Source organism: Hippoglossus hippoglossus, chromosome 10, assembly GCF_009819705.1.
Source record: "Hippoglossus hippoglossus isolate fHipHip1 chromosome 10, fHipHip1.pri, whole genome shotgun sequence".
NCBI classification, from domain to species: Eukaryota; Metazoa; Chordata; class Actinopteri; order Pleuronectiformes; family Pleuronectidae; genus Hippoglossus; species Hippoglossus hippoglossus.
The window spans coordinates 22433315-22452877 of NC_047160.1; the positions used below are offsets into that span (position 1 = coordinate 22433315).

The 19563-nt window shown below is 43.1% G+C and overlaps 1 protein-coding gene across 8 annotated transcripts in view; it reads right to left on the minus strand.

The window, feature by feature from the left end:
• Positions 1-19563, minus strand: part of si:dkey-237h12.3 (teneurin-3) — a 152595-nt gene that overhangs the window by 16167 nt on the left and 116865 nt on the right. For 6 of the 8 annotated variants that reach the window (XM_034598492.1, XM_034598495.1, XM_034598494.1 and 3 more), the window contains 5 exons: positions 18774-19041; positions 17225-17368; positions 8765-9014; positions 5947-5967; positions 1030-1262 (listed from right to left, as the gene is read on the minus strand). In XM_034598492.1, coding sequence (XP_034454383.1) covers positions 1030-1262; positions 5947-5967; positions 8765-9014; positions 17225-17368; positions 18774-19041 — 916 coding nt within the window. The remainder of the gene's footprint in view (positions 1-1029; positions 1263-5946; positions 5968-8764; positions 9015-17224; positions 17369-18773; positions 19042-19563) is intronic. The other 2 variants (XM_034598497.1, XM_034598493.1) reach the window with 1 other exon arrangement.

Sequence of the window (19563 nt, forward strand, 5' to 3'; positions counted from 1 at the left end):
GATTCTCAGACAGATGAAAAGTGTCACATTTGAGCAGAGTTCACCAAATGTCTGAGAGGAGGAGGGGGGGGGGAATAGAGCCATCTGCTGTTTCTTCCCTGGTCTGGGCTTCCACCCACTCCATCATTAGAGACGCTCCCTCAAATTCCCTTCACTCAAAGCCCTTATCACCCAGCTGAGGCAGAGCTGCTGCAGTTGTTCATTCAGCGACAACGGGCGCAAAACAATTCATCTCGGCCTTTTCATCCAGAAGAATTGGGGAAAAGTGAGCAATCCAAGCACAAATGGCACATGTGCTATTTGAATGTGGACAACAGGTTGTGCGTAGTGGGAACCGACATGTGGAGTGCTGGTATTCTCGACATTCACAAAAGACGTTTGAGAGGAAAATATCTGCTATTTTCCAGGAATAAATGCAAAAATAAGTTCAGTTAATTAAGCTGGAGCAGCTTCTTTGAAAGGCAGCAGCTCTGCGCGGCCTTAATTACGTCCCCCCAAGGAGGCTGTATTTGTCGGTATAGGTTGGTTTGTTTGATTGTCAGCAGGATTCCACAAAAACTGCTTCACGGATTTCCACGCAACTTTGTGGAAGGAGGGAACACGGGCCAAGAAAGAACACATTAGGTTTGTTGGTCACTTTTTTCAACATTGCAATTCGCAAGAGTGTGTTTTGGGAATCTTCACCAATTTTTCATGGAACAATCAATGGCTCTTATTTAAAAAAAGCATATTTTAGGGACTTAAATCCATGATACGAGATGAAAATCTAGATCAAGCAGATTTAAATGAGGTTTCATAGGGGAACTGTTGAGGTGTGTGTTGTACTGAGTGCCCTTGTAATTCATAAAAGCATTGATTTGAATTCTTAGCCGACAGTCCTGCTTATTTTTTAACTTAAAAATGAACACAACCAGAATGTGTACCTGAAAATCTGTCGGCTCAGAGTTGGCACAGACGCCAGTGTGCACATAAATTTAAAACCCATCATCATGCCCCGCCCCCTCCACCATCGCCAGTTTTAAACGATACCTTTGGGTCCCGTGAGAAACGCCTCTGGAGCTTTGCCTCCGTCGCCACAGTGGTTCTCGTCGAAGGGCAGGCAGTGCTCCCCGGTTCCTGCCACCACCTCTGCATTCGCCTGCAGATCCTTGGTCCCCGTCAAGATTTTCGGTCGGTAGATCCTCCGGGAGTTTGTGTCCGACACGTACAGCTGGCCAGTCACTGGGTGGGTTGCCAGGTAATACCGGTGCGCTGGGTTGTTACTGCATTCAAGACAACAGCTCAGTTATATATTGTCATCGCAAAGAGGGAAGGGTTTTTGCTTTAAATGTCATCACGGTGCGGCCGAGCAGTCTATTAACGCTGCTAATACAGCTCTGAAACGTGACCTAATGCAATAATCTCTGTAAAATACCTGAATAAACTGTGAATGCCAACGAACCCATAATGAAATTTAGCCCAGGTTTCCCTCTGAATAAAACATTTAGTCAAGAATATATCCAAGAGTAGATTCCATAATATTTCTCCAGAGAGCTAACATTGTTTTCAGTATAAATTAAAGCTGAATACAGAACACATCTTTTTTTTTTTTTTTAAAGGAAATACTCTCGGAACATTCAAGGGAACGTGGAGAGTTGCACTTGTTTAACGACCAATAGCAAGTTGTGCATTCTTTTAATAGTAATGAAATTATAAAAACCTTCTTCAGACTCACGTGTTTGATTTAATTGCTTTTAAACAGTTGACAGTTAGTAAACACCAGGGTTCATTTTCTAGGTATTTAAGCCTCAATTAAACATGTCATTTTCTAAGACACACACCGTAAATGTCTGTTTAAGTGTAACTTGTTTTTCTTTCCAGTCCAATTGCAGGTTAATATAATCCAATTATCATCTCAATTAATGTCGTGTACGTGGATAATGAACTGAAGAAGGTGATGTGATGTTTTCACGGTGATGATATCTGACAGAGACAGACAAACACCTGCACAAGTAATGAAAACTGCCACCGTGGAAGTTTCTGCTTCAGTCTCCAGGTCCACAAACACACACACACGCACACACGCACACACTCTCTCTCTTGTCTTTAGGTAGTTGTGGGCACACACACTGACATAATGCCTTCCCAAGCCCCCCTTACCCAAACCGTAACCAAGGTTTCTGCAGGTTTCAACAAGTTCAATTTAGATCTTTATAAGACAAGTTTGACAGATGAAGGAACATCAGTGTCCAAGAATAACTTCAACTTCCCCATAGTAGAGAATAACCCTTGGAACACATGGAAATATTACAAACCTTGCATGCCGCCAAACAATTCCCTTTCTTTTCAAATTATAATAATAATAATTAAATGAAAATTAACATAATAAAACCTTCCATAACCTATTTCAGAATAGTTATTGAATTGTAGACAGTTTTACGACGCCCATGGAAACCCTGTTAACTACCATCACCAAATGTCCTACCCCAGCCCTTACCGTAACCCTGGCCTAAACTTAACCCTAAAACAAAGACTTTACCCCCAAACAGCCTTTTGAAGTTCTGAGGACAACGCCAAAATGTCCTCACAACGCCAAAATATCTTCACAACATCAAAATGTCCTCACCACACGTAAATTTCACCACAAAGTCAAAATGTCCCTACAGAGTCAAAATTTCCTCACAAAGTCAAAATGTCCTTACAAACCGGTGCTTTTGAACCAAAATTGGTCCTCACAACTATAGAAAGACTTGTACATACACACACACACGCACACACACTCAAGGTAAAAACAATAACCAGATATTTTGGTCGTGAAACACTGGAGAATTTCCACAGCGGGAGAGAAAGGGCAAAGCCTTTGAGAGCGAATAAGTAGCAGACAGAAGGTTGAAGAGATGGAAGTCAGACAGAATTTAACAGGATACCAGTACAGTGGGGGGTTCCAGTTTACAAAGCACAAATGACAACTTGTGTGCCAGATCATTTTATTTGTTATCACTCCCCTGTGGGGAGAAGCCTTTAGAAGTTTCAGAAACGACTGGCTCATGTTCACAAAGTGCAACAACTAATGACATTGCATCTGCCGCTGCTTATTTGCATTTATTTTGCCCCCGTCTCATAATGAATCTAACTCATTTTTGAATCAGAGCTAATGTGTCTTAAGATTGAGAATCAAAAGATTTTTTCAGCACATGATTGACTGATACTTAGATTTGAAGAAAGTCAATTAAATGATCATTTTCCGTGTCGGTCTCTTTTAAGCAAATTGAGAAAACGCTGACAAACTGTTGAATTAACCTTTTCTGCTCAGGCAGTGTTGATGCATGGCAGGTGCTCAAGTGTCATTAAAGAGCTCAAAACAGAGGCCGTTAATATGAAAAATCGCTCGCTTTACGGTGCAGTCGTAAACACGGCGTCTCTGCTTGTACTCCAGCTTAATGGTACCCCAAGTCAATACTGGTTGGCTTAGAAGTGGGATAATGTGACGGCAAAATAAATGTGGCAATGAAACATCTTTGTAAAATGATGAAGATGGAGTCGTAAAACCTGACAGCCTTTATGAGTCAAAGTAAAATGAACCAAACTGGGTGGATGCAAGTTCCTAGAAAGAAATTCACGGAGACGCACATAAGTAACTCTTTCTTTTACAGTCAACGTGCCGGTGGGTGGACGCTATAAATGAAACACCTGTATGACTTTATGCGGTCTTATAAAACAGTCCTGCAATAAATAAAAACCTTCGTGAAGCTTCTGATGTTAAATAAGTTTTTATGGTTTTACTTTATGGTGTAATATCTAATATTTTGTTTACCTCTTGGGTTAAAAAAAGAACCCCTCAGACGGTAGTCATAAACATGTCCCACGTGCAGGTAACCTCGAGCCTCTAATGATCCACAATCCAGAAAGTCTCATATCAACCTGTGCTTTAACATTTCCTCACACTTCTTCATGTCCCTCTGTCTGCGCTCCCGTTGTCCTTGTTTTAACTCCCTCTTCAGGACAAGTTTTTTGTAAGTGTGCTTTCACGGGACTCGAGGTCTAAATTCATCCTCAATCTTTCTCTTTGGCTCTGATCTGGCTCTGATCACTCTCGACAGTTTTATTACCTCCGCTGAGGAGTCCCACACTAGAGCAACTGGACGGATGACCACAGAAGTTGGTGGAAGGATGTGGTATGAGTCAGGAAATAATTAAAATTTTGTGCGGGTCTGGATCAGGGGGCGGATCCAGACTTCTCTTCACTTTATTTAAACTTGCAAGAGGACGTCTCGTCAACATTTAGTTAATTTAAGGCACATTTATGTGTGGGCAATTTGGTGCAAATCCAAATAAAAAACTTGGATCTAGAGAATTTTAATGTGGCTTCATAAGGGAGGAATGTGCTCTCTGAGTGGAATACTTATTTTTACTCTTTTCTAATCCATAACATTTTTATATATCTGCCGTAACGTTATAGGATCTTAAAACAGTTTTTGTTTCCAATTGTTTGCCTTCAATTCCTCAGTTTCAGCTTGTAAAACACCTTGTAACTGTTTTAAAAGGTGCTGTATGAATAAAGTTTATTATTATCATTATCGTTATTATTCACTGGCTTCCTGTAGAAGCTCATAATTAGCATAAAACATTGTTGCTGTGGCGCATACAGCCAGGAGTGGGATGTAATCTGAATGCAATCACTTTATATAACTATAAAACAACAAAAAACAAACAGAACATATCTGAAAAACTTTCAGTATAGTTTGTGTGCATGTGGGGAGGAGCGGAACATTCCAGTCTTTACACAGATCACACTTTTTTTTAAAAATATGGATCAAGACCAGTCCCAGTTTTCTAAATGTGTGTGTTTCATGGCTGCAGTTTGTTTCCTTTGGCTTCGACCAAAGAGAAAACGAACAAACAGGAAGATCTGTCGTTGCCTTTGAGTTCTCGTCAATATAGGATCTAAAAAAAAACAAATACATAAGTCACATGGTCTGACAATGATCTGGACCGTTGTGGTCAACTATCCTGCAGCTGCGGACGCCCACAGATCTTTGGAGGAAAATAAAGGCAAAGTTTATTCGGGTGACTGATGACAAATCATGTTTCACGGCGCTGCAGCGGGGAGGCTTTTATTCTCTCTGAGGGTCAATTAAGCTCACAAAGCTTACAAGAAAATACTGTGATACAGGCACTAATCAAAACTATACTGCACCTGCAGCTAGAATCAAATGAAGGAGAGACAATGGACTCTGTGGTGAAGGGATGTGGGTGTGTGGGTGGGTAAAGTGCTGCTGCAAACAAATCAGGCAAATTGGTGTTGATTTTAAATTCACCCAACAGGAACACGCAGCACATCATTTTGTTGTCACACTAGAGACGTTACCTCGATAGCCGGCTTAATAAAGTTATTCCAGTTTGCTCTGCGGAGCACCTCTGGCACTTCTGGTCAAGTTAATCACAGGACAACCTAATTGCCACCAATCTGCACCGTCACTCGATTCGATGCCGTTGTCTTAATCATGAATACAAAGCAGTTGTGTAATCCCCCCGCGGATAACAGCATCTGCCGAACCCCATTACTGGAAATGTAATTATAAGCTTCACGATGGTACTGTTAATTGCAGCACTGTTGTACTGGACTGCATTATAATGTATACATATATGCTGATTGTATAAATTTACATGAACACCCTGCTTGAATGTTCCTACTCAATTCTTTTTCTAATCTGTTCCAGGGTCCCAGCGTATGTCGTGGCCGCCCCGTCGATAATCACGTCGCACAATCCTGAAAGACCGTGAAACCAATCTTCTTATTTAGATGCAATCAACCAATAATTGGTTTGTTATAATTACACTGGCTAATCAGTGGTGCTAAAGGTGAACGTAAAAGAGAGAGTTACTCGTATACGTATGGAGCAGATGATGGAGGTGATGATGTCGGGAGAGCGACAGGAAAACATGCACTAAGGTTAAAACACCTACCTGTGTCTAAAGTCTTTATTTCTACGACAGGGAACAGGACGAGCAGGAAAAGAGGAGAAGAATCAAGACAATGAAATTGATCAATCACAAAGGGATACTTTTATTATTTTCAGTGTTATTTCTCCACCAGACAGCTTTCTTGCAAAAATGACTTATCTTATATCTCAGATACTGTAAATCAGAATCCAGTATTAGTCAGACCACAGCCTTAATATTCCTTTATTTGAACTATGAGGAATATTAAGAAACAAGGGCCCAAAAAAAAGCAGCGAGGGACAACTCTGGCAAGGTTTTAGCTCCTTTCCGTAGAAGACAGTCGCCGGTATAATCCCGCAATCTAGAGGCAAACCTGTCCCCGAGGTAGAGCAGCAGTTTACTTGAGCAGCGGGAGAGTGTGTGTGAATGCAAACGTCCTAATCAGCTGAACAGGACTTCACAGAAAGTCTGTGCAATGTTTAATTGAGCCAGCGAGTGGGCGTGTTGATGATATAACTTCTCATGCGCGCTTTATTGAGGCGCCACTCCTCCTCTAAATTGAAATATTTCCAGTAGATGAGAAGAATCTGCGGTTATGTCCAGACCCAATTCTCTGAACACTGCCCCAGGTTTCATCCATAGAAACTAATAAATCAATCGATGTATTTCGTTGCCTCTAACTTTCCTTATCATTCTGCGTGTGAATACAACTGAAAACCCTGAAGAAGTCGTGTGCATGTTGCTTGTGTCAGACGACATCAGGGTTATAGAATCAGATTCCATCAGAGCAGAGCAGTGACTCTGCTGGTTGACGCGTCGTCTTAATGGCGCCGTGTTTCAGTCCCTGTTTCGTACTGGTTCCGTTGTCAGGGAACAAACATGTAAATGGGAACATTAAAACACTGTGTATGTGTGAGCACAGAGTGAAGAAGACGAGCGAACAGATAAAGGTCTGAAGCCGAGTGACACTAAGCAGAATCAGAATGCGACGCGGTGATGTCATGAATATGCTAATTGGACCATTGCAGTTCCACAACGGTGCAGCCGCCGCGTCCTCCGTTTTGCACAATGACCCTAAACGGTCCAGCCAAATGCCAGGGTTTCTACCTAGTCCTGCTCCTAACAAGTGTCTGGTGAGAAAAATACAAACAGCTGAAAGTCAGAAAGTCAAAACATTCCTTTGAAGAGCAAACACAGCCACTGGAGAAATCACAGTCGTTCCGCAGAAAGTGGAGAAGTGGGACTGTGGCCGAGAGTTAAAAACCACAGGGAGGGAAACTTGTGCTTCTATCTCCATAAAGCCTCATCCTGCATTACCACTGCTTTTCTCGATTCAACCGCTCATATTGAAATATTGATTCTGCTACTGTAGCATTGGCCGCTAATGCCGACTTTACACTCAGAGCTGTTGAAAGAGATTAAGGGAATCCCATATGATGTATTTAGGCTCTTGCACAGCCACAATGCATCATAAATGCCAACAGCTTTGGTTTCAGATACTAATATCGAATAGAAAACAAGCAAATACTCTGCCAACGATGAAGATATAGTACATTTTGCAAAGAAAGGGGCACTTCTTCTACTGTAATGGTTTAAATCTCGGCTGCAGCCGTCACCTAGTTTGAATTAAAACTATCCCCACTGCGTCTTTTGTGTCAGAGTAAATTTAATTTGGCTTCTTCATGGAAGTGGTTTGTGTTTCTCTCCTTGCAAAGCGAGTAAAATAGTTGCTCGGAGACACAAACCATTTCTGAAACCATTATTTATCCTGCAAGGTGTTGCTGAGCATGCATCCCGCTCCCCATTCATAGTGTTGTACGCTTTTCCCACACACGAGAAACTGCCCTGTAGTGGCTGATCAATGTGCAGGTACGTCAGCAGGTTACTGAGCTAGAGAGGATTTCTTTTCTCAACGTTTTGCCTTGTCCACACTAATGCAGATATTTAGCAGAACAAACTTTTTCCTTTGTGTTGGGGCCTCTCGTTCACACGCAGGGCGATACGGGGTTTTACGGCACGGGCGTGCTCGACGAGCGTTTCTGTGTTCTCGTCTGGAAGGAGATATTTTGTCAAATCAGATATTATTTGTTAAAACTGAGGGAAACTATCCGTAGTCGTGGAGACAAGGCCTCATAATCTTATCACTAACTTACACACCGCTCGATGTGCAACGACCTGCTCGCACCGCTGTGACCCGCGTCCACTTGAGCCACTCTTCATATGTTTGTCATTTACGCGTCTGGAGCAGGATGATCGCCCAATGTACATTTAATCAACACCTGCTACTTTGAAATAAGCCAACTGGCCGAATCAGAGTCATTGCAGAGAGAAGCCAACTTGGCATGAGGGCGTAAATCATCCCAATTACACGCTGAAGACAGGATGTCTTTCCTAATTATGGAGATGGATGGGGGAAGGATTTCAGATTTCTATGGGCAGAGGAGAGATGTGTGTGAGTGGAGGTCTGTCCACTGTGACGTTTCAAGTTTCCCTCTCCACACGAGCGCTGAATGTAGAAAAGTTGTTGAAAGTATTTTCAGTTTTTTTGATAGTTAACATTTGTCAAATATGTTTCAGGTTTTTTTTAACTGCTGAAATACTGAAATACAAGTAATTATAAAAAAAAAACAGAAAGACGTAAAGTCAGTATAGTGCTAATTCTGTTTTGCATTAAACCTCTTTCTTTCATCTTAACACTACACAAATTGCTAAGTTTACACAAATTTCCAGCTTAATTCTTAATATAATACTTTTACCAGTTTGGACACATTTAACAAAACAAATAAACTATAAAACTAATCCACCTAAAAAACGAAATCCCTACCAAGGGCCTCGATCTTACCTGAGCTCCATGATACTTGTGACATTGCCCGATGGGTAGATGCGGCGGATGTAGTTGAAATCGCCGACATACAGGCTCCCGTCGATGCCCCACGCCAGAGCCACCGGCGCCAACAGCTTGTTGCCTTGGGCCTGTCCATTACAGCTGGGGCACGAGATGCTCCGGCGCCGCCCGTTCCCCATGACGGTGGAGATCACAGGGGGCTGCAGGGAGATGAACTGGTTCTCCCCGCTGCCTTTGTACAGAATACCTGAGGAGAGACAAGAGGGCGGGCATGAGAACACGGTGTATCTGTGTCACCGCGAGCAGATAATGGACTCGTTATTTATCCTTTACCTAACCAGAGAGCCTCTTGAGATGCAGCTCTTATATGACACATCCGGCTAGAATGGGAACAGTCCATTTGCAACAGGCTGATATGGAACATGTTAAAGGAAGGGGTCCACACTTTTGAGGGGGTTCATTCAATATGTGGTGTTTGGATCAGTTGTGATGAAAACAAACAGCACGGGTGAGACTTTCTTAACGACACAGATGAAGTGATATCCAGCTTCACTTCCTCGTTCTGAGACACGTGGCTAAACTGACCAATCAGAAGCCAGAGAGCCATATATGTGTATTAACTCAAACATGTTTATTAGCCTAACCCCTAAATGTTATATTGCAAAGAGTCAGGTGAGAAAATCAATACCACTCAAATATCTGTGTTTTAAAAATGTAACTGGAGCCAGGAGGTAAATAGCTTAACAAAGGGAAACAGCTAGTTTGACTCTATCCAAGGTTCAAAGAGACTTTGCTGAATAGCATTTTGTTTCTCACTGGTTTAATTCACACACAACCAAATATAAAATTGACATGTTAATGTTTTCGACTGTCGTTCTGGTTACCGCCTTGCTCTAACCAGAACGTTTTTCATTACAACAAAATAAATCTGAAATGTGGTTTGTTTATTACACAATTTTAGGGCGTTTAATTATACAATACTTAAATAAGTGTTTGCTTAATTAACACACACAAAGATTAGACAGTGATCAGATTCAAATCGTGCAGAGCAGTTGACAGCACACGAGGAAACACGTTGACGATCAATTCAACTGACATGTCCTCATAATTTAATGGGATGCATTATTATTATTATTATAATAACACCACTTCTCCCACAGAGCTTGAACATATTTGATCTAAAATAATCTTTCTCCCTGACAGATGGCCTGATTTCCCCAGGTCAGAGAAGAGATGGTAAACATAAATCCGGGGCAGTGTACCTCCTCTTATAATGGTGCAAACATTTCACTGAGGACTCACTGGATCTTTCTTTCTTTTTTTTAGGTGGGGTGGGGTGGGGTAGGTGGGGTGGGGTGGGGGGGGTGGTGCTTACACTCTTCAAAGGGGGAAAACACATCAAACGGAAAGACGTGCAAGCTAGAAGCTGTTAATTATTCACATCAAGTAACTTGTTTGAGTTCACACTGCCTCTGTCCTAATTAGTGGATCTATGACACCACTGAATGGACACATAATGTTGCTCTCCCACGGCGTCATGCTGGAAGCCCCCGTAACCTTCCACGTATGTGAAATCGAGCGTGCGTGCCCAACGCCGTTTGCCCCCCCCACCCCCTGATTAGTTCCTCTCATTGATTTAATTGATTGAAGGGCAAATTCAAATGGAGGCACGGTCTGGCGAGACGTTTGACGATCTGACCAATCTGTCTTTTGTATTCCAGAGCGTTGCACCCGAGCCTCTAACAAAGACAAATAGGTCTGGGGGACAGCTTTATGCGTGACGCCATCAAATGTGCGACCTTGGGACTTTAATTGAAATGTGATCCATGTGTCTGCTCAGTGAATGAAACGCACGGCGCGATGAAAACTCTCAGCTGAGCAGAAAGGTTGACGCTGCGCAGAGAAAACATGGCGACAAATGACAAATAGCGTGACTAGAATTTCATGTGGGATGTTTGTGTAATAGATTTTTAACATTCCCAAGGAAAAAAGACAAAGATGTTTCTAATATCCAGAAGCCTAATGCAGTATGTATGACATGGATCAGTTGTAGCAGTGCAGCCGTCTAGGATTTTGGCCGGCGTTCAGCAGAGAGGAGGAAGAAGGGAAAAGAAAAAACGAATTCTGAGGTCATTTTGGCAAACTGCCGCGGTCTGTTCTGTTTACACTTCCATCACGGTTTACTGTACACAAGTCTTACCGTAGGCTATTAGACAACATAATGGAATAGATTAAATACACCAATCAATCACCGGCTACCCCCCACGATCAGTCCAGACTCAGCATGGACACTGAACTCTTTCACTTGGATTTCCTCACACACACACACACACACACACACACACACACACACACACACACACACACACACACACACACACACACACACACACACACACACACACACACACACACACACACACACACACACACACACACACACACACACACACACCCGCTGCCACTCTTCTGGGGAGCAGCTGTGAAGTGAGGGAGCAGATTAAGGTTCAGTTTTGTCCCCTCAAGGACACATGGTCATGACACATTACTGCTGATGATTGTTGCGAGGATCAAGCTTGTGACGTCTCAGCTGGAGAGCCGCACTGATGGGAATTTGGTTCTCTCGCTCTCCGGCGCCGCAGGCCGAAGGAGGGGGACTCCGACGGTGTCCGCACCAAAATGGCTTCGGAGTCTTTAAAGTTATTTATACATATTTTATGAATTCACCGCGTGCTCTGCTCTGAGTTCTCATGGAATCTTTAAAGCCGAAACAAAAAAGAAAAATCTCTATGAAACAAAATGGAATTTATTCGCTCTGGCAAAGTCGTGTTGTTTTTTCCTGCACAGACTGAAACAAGCTTTCAACAGATTTTACAGAGGAGACATCAAGTCAAAGTGTGGCAGCTGAATGGATTAACAATTAGGGACGTGGCTGCCTATTGATTAGTAAATGACTATGTGTGGAGGCGTGTTTTGACTTTTGGATAGAAATTGAAAAATAATAATAAAATTAAATCACTGTTTTGCTTGGCACACGGAGAGAAAGAGCTTTTTAGAAAGTCTGAGAATCTGTTGTCTCTCGCTCTCACTCCAAAGATGACTCCGATACTGATTCATCCAGCAATTACACAGCCTGTAATGTAATGTCAGTTCACGTCATCTGCAGCAAACAGCCAGACACACTTCGACTCTGGCAGCAGTGGGAAATTTGCCAAATAGTAATGGAAAGAAAATGAAAACAAAACATAAATGTGTATTAGAAAGAAATGAAAGTGACTGCGGAGCAAACCTGAAGGCAAATTTCTATCAGAGAAAAACAAAGCTGAAAATAGAAAAGTGTACGGGCACATTGGAGCAGAGTGGAAAAAGCTGTTGCTCCAGCATATTCACAAACCTGCCTTCCGCTAATAGAACTCATTACACGACTACCAAGGCCATCGCTCTGCGTCCTTTAAATATGAAGATTCACTCACTGATGACTGTTTGTTCAATTGATTCCACTTTTATAGAAGCATAACAGAAGGCAGACATTTCTTTTGATAAAAGGCTAATTTGAGTCGTGTAGTGAAAATACTTTAATGCCGACATCGCGGCTCCCGAGATGATTAATGGTTCAAATGCAAGGCCGAGCCTCAACACCTGATAAAAAAAAAAGAAAGAAGAGAAGTCGGAGCGCCCCGAGCAATGTCACCTTGGTGACACATGGAGAGCCCAGAGACTGGTAGGGGAGGAGCAGCAGTGTCTTAATTGCACCGTCCTTCTTTGGTCTCCTTTGCACTGTGTCATTCTAAAGATACCACCCGTGTTCCCGCTGATTCACCGCGATAAAGGCTCGAAGTGGAAAGATCTCCGTGCCTCAAATGCAGCCTGTGTGCGAGCTGTACAAGTATAAGCTCCCTCCGAGATACTGAGTTCCAGAACTCTGGCTGTGTCCACTAACAAACAGTTATGTTCCCCGAGATAGTTTCCCTACAGTTTGAGGGGAAGGCATATCTGCTCATTACGAAGAAACGGAGGAGGGGGGGCAGGAGGACATGACTGAAGCACAGACACCGGCAATTTGCCTTATCTGGTTTGACAGGCTCTGGAGTGGAGGCAGAGAGAGAGAGAGAGAGAGAGACGGGTCTTTGCTCGGGTCTTTGGCCACAAGCCATGAGAGGAAAAAAAAAAAGTCCTCAGATGTTGGAAGCAATGCGAAAATGAAGCAGGAGTCACAACAAAGAGCGATAGCGAAACGTCTGGCGCTAAAGTTCTGTGCGGCTGCAGAGGACCACCACTTGTTAACATGTTGGGTGAAGACATTAGTCAAGGTTTACAGCATTAAAGAATCAATACGGGAGCAGCAATGAAGGCAAACAGTGATATTTGGATTCATCGTCATGCCGACTGAGGATATCGAACTGCATCCGTTGCCCAAAAACCCACACGGGCCATAAATCACACATGTCAAAAAGTGGCCGGATGCAAGACTGAATAATTCAGTTTGGACTGAGAAAATGCAAGCTGATAAAACTAGATGCCGAGTCCCAACCTCTGTAATAAAAATGAGTATGTGTGAGGGGAATGACAGACAGGATTATAGATGGAGTTATGATACTTGGATGTGGATACTGTAAAAACTAGCATACACCAAAGTTGCTACCAAAACCATTCCACTTATGGCAGGAGCACACTGATCCAGGCAGAAGATGAACAACGTGACAGAAAAGTGATGAAATCTTTAAACATGGCTCCAAAATGGCGTTTCGATGTGATGAAAAAAGACCCGGTGCAAGACTTTGTCAGTGTCAGAAATGTAGGATGACAAACTAACAATGTGCCGTAACGTACGATTCAGTGGGCGTTGTCGCACGGTCGTCGTAGATCAAAGTTGATGTCGTAGCCGTGTTCATTAGATCAATGTCGCACAGTTGCTGAAATCTCAGAGTCTGTAGGCGCCTTTAGAGAGCTTACTGTCTTTCAGTCGAGCTAATAGGATTGCAGCATGAAACCCTTTTGGCAAATTGATTAAGCCCCTGTCAGACATGGCTAAATGAGACAAACACAAGTTTGCTCAACTAATGTTAAATTCTTTTAGTTAGAGTTTGCTATTTATTTTTGGGGCAGTGCTTGAAGAGGACGAGTGAAATGTGTGAAACCCGCCTTGGGGGGTCCACAGCCGTTAACTGCACGGGAAAAACTCGACACCATCTGGTTGATGTTTTATTTCTGTCATCACTGGTTCCACGTAAACGTGCGAACCTGCACATGACGATTTCTCCTGCGCAGCAACAACCAATTTTCTGATAAATCCGGCACAGCTCAGTCTAATAAAGGATGCACCCGACATTAGCATATCACACAGGCCGCACCTATCTGTTGAGCGCAAAAATGCTCCTCACAACTGCAACTCCAACTGTGATGCTGCCACAATGAAGTCTTTAGATATGGGTGTGCTACACTTTGAGACAGGTGGGATGAAACAAAATGCACCAGCAGCAGTCAGGCTCGAGGCATATTTCCGTGTTCTTTCGCACACTTCACAAACTTCACGTCCTGGATGGCTTGACAGATTGGGTTCGGCAATGGGCCCCTTCAGTACGTCTGTTCTTTTAATGTTCAACAAAGAAGCAGGACATAGCAGCATCAAAGCAAAGGAAGACTCTGTTTGAGGAACTGGCTCTCTGACAGCTTTTCCACGTCCAACAAAAGACTCTTTGAAACATCCCCGAGATGTGCGAGGACCTAATATACATCCAGAATAGATGAACTACAATAACGCTGCAAACACGATGAGCATTGTAAAATAAATAGTAGTGCCCCTTGCCAATGTGTAGATTTGCAAGTAAGATGCTAGAAAACACTACACTCAACATCTCTTTTTAACAAAACAGGCTTCTCTGGTTGCCAAAATATCTCGTAACACAAATGACCTTGGAGGTTTATTTAAAGCTCGATGGACCAGGCCAAGAAAGACTCGGTGGCCAGTGCCAGATTTATACTTTGAGCCAGGCGGCTGCAGAGGGCATGAGACGAGGCTCCAGGACTCACGTTAACGTCTTCATATTGTACATGTAACCCCTCGTCGGGGCTCTGTCAGGGGCCACAAAGATTATGATTACTTGCTTGGGTTCCCTACTTCTTCCCCTATGTGATTTGAAGAACACGTTATATGTATTAATTCAATATCAGCACCGTGGACACGTATGGGCTACGAGCTGGAGTCTATTTTCATGCACAATTAGCCGCACAAACACTTTGATAGTGTGCTGTTAAAGCAGCAAACCTCATTACCTTCTTCAACCTCCCTGGACCGACTGGCGGTGCCTCAGATACTGCAACTTAATCGCACACCCAGAGGACACATGCTTTTTTATTATGATAGTTTGTGTCATTTAGGAACCAAGCCGGTGCAGAACTCTGTGTATAAGTCATGTCATTTTGAAAAGAAATTAAATGAGGTTTAATTGAAAGTCGCACTGAATATAAATGCAACAATGACGGAGTAAAAGCCGGTGAAAGCTTTTGCAGTGAGGCAGCCTCACAGCGTCGTACACTCAAGTGTTGATAGCCGCTGAGGGCCGATGTGTTGCCTGATAAAAGCTCACCTTCTGCTAAATTTGGACACTTTTGCTGCTTCTTCAGAAATTGACTTTATTTTTAACTCCTGCAAAACACTGCAAAGGGAAGTGAATCAGAACAAACCTGTTAGGTGAAAATTGCGACCTCTGAGTGAGTAAGTGAACGTAGGTGTACAGTAAATCTCTGACGTGTAAAAGCTGGCAAAAGGCAAACTGGTCATGCTAGAAGATGTTTTGCTGCATATTGAGCCACATTCCGTCCTCTTAAACACGACACTAAGGCATATTTCATCTTAATAGTAGAATCTCCACATTTAAATGAAAAACATTATCTTCCTCCGGGTGATGGAGTTTTATTTATCTGTATCTTTAACACAAAGTCCTTTTGACTTGACAGCCACTCAAAGTCTGGGAGACGCTGCAAAGATTATTGTTATTTCAAGTTGTTCACAGTTCAATCTACATGTTAAATGTGCAATGTTATATTTCACAATGCCGAGTGGACCCACACACTCAACACCACTGGATCTGTTGTGGATGTCTAGAAACAAAAAGGCTGAGAAAGGATGAATGGATGGATCCAAAACATCTACACATTACATCAGCTGTAATATTTCACATTTTCTCTTCCTTAGTGATACAAATAATGTTGAATGAGAAGAACTGAAGGAACACATGCCTGTAAGACACAATAAGCTGTCTAGAACTAAACCAACTAACCTACCTACCTACAAACCAACCAACCTATACGAACCTACCTACGTACCTACCTATTAACAAACCTACAAACCTATAGCTACCCGCCAACCTACCTTAACCTACCTATACCAACCAATCTACCTACCTACAAACCAGCCAACCAACCTACATACCTACATCTACCTTCCGACCTACATATACCAACCAACCTATAGAACCTACCTTCCTACCTGCCAACAAACCTACCTACCTATAGCTACTAGCCTCCTACAATCCACCCATGACTACAAATAGTTGGGTACTACTGATTTAAATCCCCCAAAACAAACCAAAAAAACGGCCACACAAAAAAAAAGTAAACATGCACGAGAAAACAACCGAGCATCCAGTCAAGAAGTCCGACCTGACAGCGTAAGACTCAGGACTCCGCTGAGGGCCATGACTGTAACCTCCACTATCTCCCAGATGAAAGGGACACAAATTGCGTCGGACAACTGGAACAACAGTTGTGAGCTGGAGTGGGTTTCATGTCAAAACAGCGGCCTGGCAAACTGACAATGCACACCACCCTGAGGCCTACTTCCTATAATTGCGGTCACATTACTGCCTGCACTGTTAAAACACGGCTCTGAATTCTCTAGATTATAGTGTGTGACCTCCCGGTGCTGTAACTCAGCAATGACTCTGTGATGTATGTATATCTGATAGTTTCATTATGTACGTTTCACTTTCTCACGTCGCTGCACCGGCACGACACAGAGGCCGACTCTTGTCCGTTTATTGTACTTGGCGATTAAAGCGATCCTGGTTGATGACAGAGCAAGAAATTTAATTTGCTTTATTGAATTAATGCAAGAATTAAACATGACGCCTGTTCATCAAAAGCTTAAGCTCTCATGAGCAGCCAACAGGCCGTCGTCCTGGAATAGCTGAGCAGTGTGGAATCCGTGGCGAGCCGTGCACCCCGGTGACTTACTCGCTGATTTATTCGATCATTACTGTGAATGATCAGCCCTTCAAAACTCTCCTCTATTATCTCCAGATGGGATGACGAACCATAATTCATTTTGATTCACATATTTATTGAGGTGATTCTGGGTGAAGACCGCCTTCCTGTAACCCTAAGAGTCCAACTACCTCTGCCCAGCACGCACACTTTCACATTCCCACCCCGTATGTACAAATGAGCATTTCTTACCGTTCTGAATGTCCAATATGTGGTGTTTGTCCAACATCCACCCTCCCATGTTGGCGGCATCCAGTTCAAAGCCTTGCAGCATCGCCGTCCTCTTCTCCCAGAGCACCACATCAAGGCAGGACTCGTATTCATATCCCACCGACACTGAAAGTAACGACAGCAGAGGCCCGTGGTGAGCGAGGTTGCAACCTCCTTACCTGACACTTACAGCGGCAATGAGGCCTGCGCTCCATAAGACATTCAGCACACGTGGCTGCTGTTTTCTGTATCTGCTGCTCCGGCGCTCTCATTGACTATGTAATTTCCTCCAGCTGGGATGATTTTAGCAGACCTGTGGGGTTTCTGTGTTTCACCTGCACAGTTTGTATTTTATGTGCTCTCCTCTCATTTGTCTGTTTTATATTGTGCGAATGCAAATCAAGCGCAACTGCGGAATAGTGTGTAAAGTGGCATGAATTATTTAAACAATAAAAGGCTCAGATGGAGCACATTATCGTGAATATCATAAATGCTGGGATATGGCCACAGCCATAAGCCATGAATGAATCCTGTTGACTGTCGGGGTGGTGAAGTTTTTCCTCTGTAAAATCTCAAACACACATCGTGCTTTACAAAATCCCACAGCTCTTTTTTATGGGGGGGGATTAATAAGGTGGTAAAATGCGCATTGTAGTTGTGCATAAACAGGAAAATATGATCCATGACTGTATGTCAAGATGGACGACATGACTGCTCTCAAAAGTGAAGCCGGAGCATCTGGATCACCACGTGGTGGCTGGTTGCTGTACAGGTCATGAACCCTGCCTCCTCCATGTTAGTGGATGGGACACGGACCAAACTAAATAGTCAAATTACAAGTCAAAGATGTTTTCTGTGTATTTAGGAAGTTCTTATTACACTGATTTATGTCCAAGTGGTAATTATTTCTGATAAATTTGGTTATAATTAGTTATTTGAGACTGAATAGCTATTGGGTGTGTGCGTATATTGACTCTGGCTCTGACGGCGGTGTTCATTTCTGGATAGTGGGAGGAAGTAGAGAAGCTTCATCCATCTACAGTATATATACAGTCTGTGATGTAATCCCTAAAGCAGTGTGATACTTGAGATGACACTTAGTATTATATAAGATATTCTCTTACGATCAGATCAAAAGGTTCTTCTGTTATTTGTCAGTGGTTTTTATTGTAACTATACTTACTCCTTGCAGGACATTTTTTCACACCACTGCCTCATAGGCAATTTTTCATTCAGTGCACTGAAACCAAAATATCATATATGCAAAACAAAGAAGTCAGCAAAAGACCAGTGGCCTTAAAAAATGTGGCGCTGGGGGATTTCAGGATTTCAAACAACTCTGTAAATATTGCACATGGTAATAAAAAAATAAAAAAGTCCCTGACGGAAAAATCCACTCTTCAAATAAAAAGGGAGAATCAATCTTCACAGGTTCAACCAAGGTTCATTGCCTGAAGGTAGCTCAAGCATCTGACAATGAACCTATGCTTACACAACAGTCTTTAGTCGGCACGTCACACTGGGAACTCACCCACAGCCTCTGCCAGGCCAAAGACCTTCTGGTTGTAGGCGTCTGTTTTATCCCAGATGAAGGTGTAGGAGAGGTCGGGGAACGCAGGGAACGACTTCTGGAACTGACGGCCCATGACGGCCACCATCAGGTGGACCTTCATCAGGCCAAAGGGGAGACGCTCCGGGGTCAGGAGCACCTTGAGGATGGGCTTGTAGCCAGCTGCCCTGGAGCTCAGGTAGACCAGGTTGAGGTCACTGCCTGGTATGGCCACTTGCTCGTGGAGGACCTGATGATTTTAATTAGTAGTCAGACTGGTGCCAAATACACAGCGGGAAGTGTCGACTTAACAGGAGCAACAGGAGCAACAGGAGCAACATGAGTTTGCTGGTATTTAATGGAGAGGAAGATTGTAATTACAGTACATTAAATGAAATGTTAAAATGATTTCAAGCAACACTATGTAACGTCCCCTCGGCTACAGCGCCCCCTGCAGCCACACGTGGTTATTCATTCTCTTGGGCTCCGTTTCCAAGTAATTAAGTGGTTTACATGTTGAGACAAAACAGAGTGTGGATCTTTTAACCGGAGCTCTGACTGCGTGGTCGCTGAACTGAAACACAACCGAACGGTGGATATTACCCATGATCCCCGGCTTCCTGAACTGCCGCTATAACAAATACACCAAACTCTCTTTAGAATTCTTGATATTGTAGAAAGTTTTGAGAAAAATGTTTAATGACTTCCAAGTCTCTTTGACTGATGTAAGGTTCAGCATCACTCTTGAACTTGCTGGGCCCGACTCTGGTAA